Consider the following 6,672-nt stretch of genomic DNA (forward strand, 5'->3'; position numbering starts at 1 on the left):
GTTTTACAAGCTTGAGATATGTGAGCCTTAAATGATAAATCCTGGTCAAATAAAACCCCTAAGTTTCTGACTGAAGAATTGGACGCAATATTTACACCATCCAGGGAGACCATCTGATCTGAGAGAGCATCTCTCAGGTGTTTAGGACCCAGTATCATGACCTCAGTTTTCTCTGGGTTCAGAAGGACGTAATTAATTGTCATCCAGGTCTTAATGTCTCTGATGCAGGAATTCAGTTTTTCTAGGTGGTCATTCTGGTCTGGTTTAATGGATAAATACAGCTGTGTATCATCTGCATAACAGTGAAAATTAATGCTATGTTTCCTGATTATGTTTCCTAAGGGCAGCATTTAAAATTCTTAAAAATGAATGATGACTTTGTTTTAGCATAAATTTGATGAGTGTTCATGACTAACTGATATCAGTAGATCCATTTATTAGAGGAAAAAACATTTATTAGTTTATTTCTTTTTTTAAAAGCTATTTGAGTTTTTTAAGCTAAGTCTGAATCTGTGATCTACTAGCTAGCGTGATTATTGTTTACGTTAGCCTTCTGCTTGAGCTGCTGCCATTTTCTGCTACTTTTTATGGCAATTACATTTGGTGATCTGTTCATGACATGCAGACTTCTAGTGGAGTATTTATCTGGAATAATATGCCTGAAATATAAAGTGCAGATCATATTAAGAATAAATGAAATATCCAATTCTGATTGGGAGACTGTCCGATTTCAATCGAGTCGTTAACTTCGTGATCTGGCTCGATTTCCGATCACGTGATCGGATCAGGACATCCCTAAACAAAATCCATCAGAGTGTTTATAGCATTGGTTTTGAGGCCACACTCCCTCCTGGAGAAAAGGGATTAAAAAAAACCCTTGTGGACACATTTCAGCACAAAGATTGTTCCAAAACTTTATGAGCAGGATAAGCACAGAGTGTTGGAGGAGATGTCTAGTGCATCATCCCTTGTTCTCACTATAGATGGGTAAACGTCCAGAGCAACAGAAAGTTACGTGACGGTGACTCACTTCATCACATCAGAGTGTGAGATGAGAAGCCCAGTGTTCCTGGGCCTTCTCTATGAGAGATCCAGAAGCAATAGCAGAGTGGACATTAGAACGCCCCAAAGTCAACATTCCAGTCACCACACATAATGCCAGAAACCAAATCAATGCAGCGTATGAGGCTGGACTGAGCACTCAGATGGGATGTTTTGTCCATGTCATCAATTTAGTCTCCTAGAGGGGAACCCGTGTTGTTGAAGAACTTTGAGAATGAAAAAACTGTGGAGAACATTTTCAGGTTTTGTAGTTAAATGACCAAAAACACAAATTTTATGCTTTTGATGTATATATTACTGTTGGACTTAACAAGAAGATACAAAAATGAAAAATAATTAAAACTTGTTTAAAATGACAAACACAATTTCTTTCTATTTAAATCTTTGTGTTTTTATCAGTTTTGTTCATTCTGAACTCCTGCTCTAAATGAAGGTATAAATGGTAGTGATTTAATACAAATAATTTAATTGATTTAATTTTCATACACCCAGTAAAAAGATATAACAAATATTTTTTTTTAAAAAAGTAGCAATCATGGTTTGATTTGTGAATTAAACTTGATTTGTTAATTGAATTGGATCGCCACCTAAGCAACGATCCACAGCCCACACCAAAGTGATTTTAAGTTTTTATTGATTGGTGCTTAACAACAAACAAAGTGCATTAAAAGTCTAAATGGCTTATCCTTATGTTTGTGTCCCTGCAGTCCTCCCCAAGCAGTGGGCTGAAGAGGAGAACCTCTGCAACCAGCAGAAGAACTTCAACGTGAAACAAGAGGATCCAGACCCTCTACAGATTAAAGAGGAACAAGATGATCCAGGACCTGCACAGATAAAAGAGGAACACGAAGATCTAGAACCTCCACAGGTTGAAGATGAACAGGAGGATTTTCCGAAACCAGAACCTCCTCAGATCAAAAAAGAACAGGAGGAACCAGAACCTTCACAGATTAAAGAGGAGCAGGAAAGGATCTGTATCAGTCAAGATGAAGAGCAGCTTGATCTGAAGAAGGAGACTGATACTTCGATGGAGATTCCTGCTTATGAAGAAAATGAGCACAGTGAAGCAGATCTAAACAATCAGCAGAGGTTTAATGTATCTAATAGTTGTGATGAAAGCCAACATGGAGAATCAACATCAACTACAGATGGAGAGACAGAGCCACAGAACAGAGATCAGATGAAGGTTAGAGTCAGTGGTCATATCCAAAATGTGGACAGCTCTCACATGTCAGAAAGTCAATGTGACTCTGATGTCAGAAAAAATCCCAAGAGGACAAGTTTGGGTAAGAATTGCAAACAATCCCCAAAAGAAAATAAACTTTCCTCTGTAAAGTTTGTAGAAGAAAGTATGAAATATGACTCTGATGAAGGACCTTATGTTTGTGAAAAATGTGGTAAAAGTTTTAGTTGGTGGTCTCATTTCAGAATTCACTTGAGAACTCACTCAGGAGAAAAGCCTTTTTCTTGCAAAGAATGTGACACAAGTTTTAGTCGACTATCAAGTCTCAAAACGCACATGAGAACTCATACAGGTGAAAAGCCTTATTCTTGTAAAGAATGTGATACAAATTTTAGTAAAAAATCTAATCTCAAAGCACACATGAGAACTCATACAGGAGAAAAGCCTTTTTCTTGCAATGAATGTGATACAAGTTTTAGCCGAATATCTAATCTCAAAAGACACATGATGACGCATACAGAAGAAAAGCCTTTTTCTTGTGAAGAATGTGATAGAAGCTTTAGCCAAATATCTCATCTCAAAACACACATGAGAACTCATACAGGAGAAAAGCCTTTTTCTTGTAAAGACTGTGACACAAGCTTTAGTGCATTATCGTGTCTCAAAAGACACGAGAGCTCACACAGATGAGAAGCCTTTTCCTTGACGAAAATGTAATAAAGTCCAAAAGGTTTGAGAGATTTTGTTTTGATGGAATGAACTGACTAGTCTGTAGTCTGACTATTGTTACCCCAAAACTTAGAGGAATTGGCTGTTTTCATTTTTTTCTGTCTGTGGTCTCCAGTGTTACAGAGAAGTTATGGGTTCATCCCATTCTAAGACAAAACACGTTTCTGTGTGTCTTGTATTGGATATATGCATGATTAAATGAACAGAAAATTACAAATGGACATTGTAGCAATTTACAGTGTGGCAAATAGACATATGAACCACATGTTATTTTGCAAGTTGTCCCACTTAGGAATCATTGAGGGGCCTGAGGTTTTCATCTTGGGGAAATGTCCGCTGTGAGAGACATCTAAAAAAAATGGATATCATTTTGTATAATTTTTTAAAAATAATTTATTGATACTCTGCGTTTCTTGGTGACAGCCCAGAAACCTGACTGATTTAATTAAGATCTGTGTGTTGGGCTCCCAAATCCATCTGGGAGTTTGGACAAACATGGTGGAAAAACTGGAAAGGTTTGACCTTTGTAATTGCAAGATATGAATATTGATTTTCATGGATGTTCAAATACTTATATGCAGTTGTAGCATACAAATAACTGACTTAAAAAGAAATCATACAATGTGATTTCCAGTTTTGTGCTTCATATATATATATATATATATATATATATATTTATATACATATGTATATGTTTATCTTTATATATTTATGTATATGTGTAAATGTATATATGTGTACACCTTTTCTTAGTTATTTAAAAAAAACTAGTTTTATGATTTTAAGTGCATCTGTTATATTGAAAGTATGATGGGAAATAAATATTTACATCTAAACAACCTCCTGATTATTACACAACTCTTTTTTTGAGCCCCAGGCCATTGTAGTTATTTGGTTTATACTGTGATATACATGGTCATTGCCTGATATGAAAAAAGCTATATTGAGATATAAAAAGTTCCTAATCGCCCAGCCCTATTCCCCATACTAGTGCGAGTACTCAAAAACTTTCATGGTGGCGTGTGAATACAAGAGTCTTAACTGTCTCAGGGCAGGTCTTGAAAATGTGCAACAGCTAAATATATTTTTAAATATAGTATATATTGTAAAATTGTCTCTGGGGGAAGGTTGGCACCATTGTTTGGCAGCGGAGTTGCAATCAGTGTGTGAATGAGGCTGTGACTGTAAAGCACTTTGTGCCTTCAGGGAAGGTAGGAAACCTCTATATAAGTCTACGCCTCTTACCATTACTACCCCATATTATATTTTTCCACAAACATCACATTTTTTTCTGAAATAAAAACGTATTTTGGCACTGAGAGGGTTAAACGTAGAAGTCAGAGATGCACATATTCCATAAGTTTACATGGACTTTTCATCGGAAGCAGTCGCTCAAACATGTGCTTCCGAGCCTGATGTGAACTTAGCAATAGTGTTAACTTTTAAATAGTTAACAATACAAAAAATCCACAAACAAAAGTAATTAAAAAAATGTAAATTGTGACTGTAAAATATAGTCTTGATGAGAGTCTGACAACCTGTAGTCTCAGTTTCAGTTTTGGGTTGGAGAAACCATGACAGCCTATAACGCAAATGCATTACACTAGGGGGCTCTGTTTTACAGTGTCTGGAATTTTGACACAAAACACCATGACAAAAGAAAAAATGCAATAGATTTTAAAATATTGTTAAAATTGATTTAAAGCAAACAATTAATTCTAATTAAAACAGATTTAAAGCAGTGAATTCAAACGCTTTTTTTTAATTGTATATAACAAATTAGAAAAGGAATTAGCAAAATTATAAATTGCAAAATTTTTAACATTTCCTCTTCAAATTTGTTATATAAAATTTTCAAAGTTACATCTGTATTCACTGATTTAAATCCATTTTAATTTTGAGTTAAACTGAAAAAATATATAAAGTGCAAAAAAAGGGAACGCCTGCTTCCTCCCACCGTCCAAAAACATGCTTCATAGGTTAATTGGTGACTCTAAATTGTCCCTAGGTGTGAATGTGAGAGTGAATGGGTGTGTGATTGAGGCCCTGCGACAGACTGGCGACCTGTCCAGGGTGTACCCCGCCTTCGCCCATCAGCAGCTGGGTTAGACTCTGGCACCCCCACGACCCCGAAAGGGACAAAGCGGTCAAGAAGATGAATGAATGAATGAATAAATTGCAAAATGCATTTTCGTTTAAATCATACAATCAAAAACTCACAAAGGTTCAAAATGCAATTGATTTAGTTTTCATGCAATAATTTAGTTTTAAAAAATGTAAGATTGAATTAAAATGTTTGGTTTTACATTCTAAAAAAGTGCCATATTAATATTAATTTACCAGTCAAGATTGTGCAACATGGTTTTATTTATCTTCAATAAATGAAAACTGACAATACAACAAAATATATCCAAATGGTCTCCCTTATACCTTTCACTTGTTGGGTAAATGTAGTTCAAAAGTCTTTACTGCTTAGATTTTTGTATTATTTTAAGTACCTTAGATCCCAAAACGCCTTGATTATTTTATTTTTTTGTTACCCTCCATTGATGAAGATGAAATAACATTTTTCCACATTACCATCTGTAATCGGTGCACCACTTCCATTATCTAAATTGCAAACAGTTCACAATCCTGTTGCAAAGGAATCAGTCAAATATGTCACCAATTCAGAAACATTTTGGGTTAGGGATGGAACAATTTATCAGTTTAATCAATTAATTGATTTATATTCCTATGATCCAGATCAACCCGTCTGGGGAGAGTTCTAAATCAAATCTAATCAACCTTTACCTTTATAAAATCATTTCAATATTTTAAAAATCAATTATGCCAATCTTGGAAAATACTGTTTGGATTGAGGCGCTGTAGGTTAATCTTACAATACTGGAATGTAAAAATGATCAAGTGCGTTCACAACGTGGAAGAATATTCTAATAATGTTCTGTTTGAAGTGTTATGTGGAAAAACAACAGGGGGTGAACTTCGTGGAATTAATATGTGAATGGATTTGCCTTTGAGGTGGACCAAGCAGCCAAAAAGCAGGACAGAATGCAAAATATATCAAAAAGTTTGAAATTTAATTTTCTTTTCAAAAAAAACGATTTAAATAATACACTGGGCCCTTAAAAGAGGTCAACTAAACAATAAGGGAACTCAGGCAAAAGGCAACATAAGTTAGCAAAGTAACATGAACAGACTGAAAACTGACCTAACTTAAACAGAGACAAGGGAACATATATAGTGGGTGATCAATCCACTGACGAAACACAAGGGGGAACTGAAAAGGACAAACTCTAACTACAAACAATATTCCAAAACAAATAATACATCTGTTAAAGTGTTAACTAAATCCAACATAAAGTTGCCTTTAAGAAATTGACAATAACTAGAAAATAAAGCAAATGATATTTATCTATACAAACATGAATATATCCCCCCCCCCCTCTTGGCCATGGTAAAGTCCATTCAGCTGCTTGCTGTTGTGGTTGATTGCTGCCAAGTGCTCATGTTGGGTTTGTCAGGCCTGACTTTATTCATCCAGCAGATGGCGGCATCAACAGCAAGCACCATGGTCTTCTGGGGCCAGCAACTCAAAAAAAACAAATATATTAATAAACTTAAACCACAATAGAAATATAAATATGGTGTGTGATGCATTTACTGCCCTGATGGTCCTGTGATGGCGGTGGCCATCA

The 6,672-nt window shown here is 35.4% G+C and overlaps 1 protein-coding gene across 1 annotated transcript in view; it reads left to right on the plus strand.

Moving 5' to 3' along the window:
- LOC112156794 (zinc finger protein 875) overlaps window positions 1-2,978 on the plus strand; it is a 6,811-nt gene extending 3,833 nt beyond the window's left edge. The window contains exon 2 of the mRNA XM_024289160.2: window positions 1,770-2,978. Within this exon, the coding sequence (XP_024144928.1) occupies window positions 1,770-2,935 (1,166 nt within the window). The 3' untranslated portion in view covers window positions 2,936-2,978. The remainder of the gene's footprint in view (window positions 1-1,769) is intronic.
- Window positions 2,979-6,672: the final 3,694 nt, after the last annotated feature.

This window comes from Oryzias melastigma, linkage group LG2 (assembly GCF_002922805.2).
Source record: "Oryzias melastigma strain HK-1 linkage group LG2, ASM292280v2, whole genome shotgun sequence".
Lineage (NCBI taxonomy): Eukaryota > Metazoa > Chordata > Actinopteri > Beloniformes > Adrianichthyidae > Oryzias > Oryzias melastigma.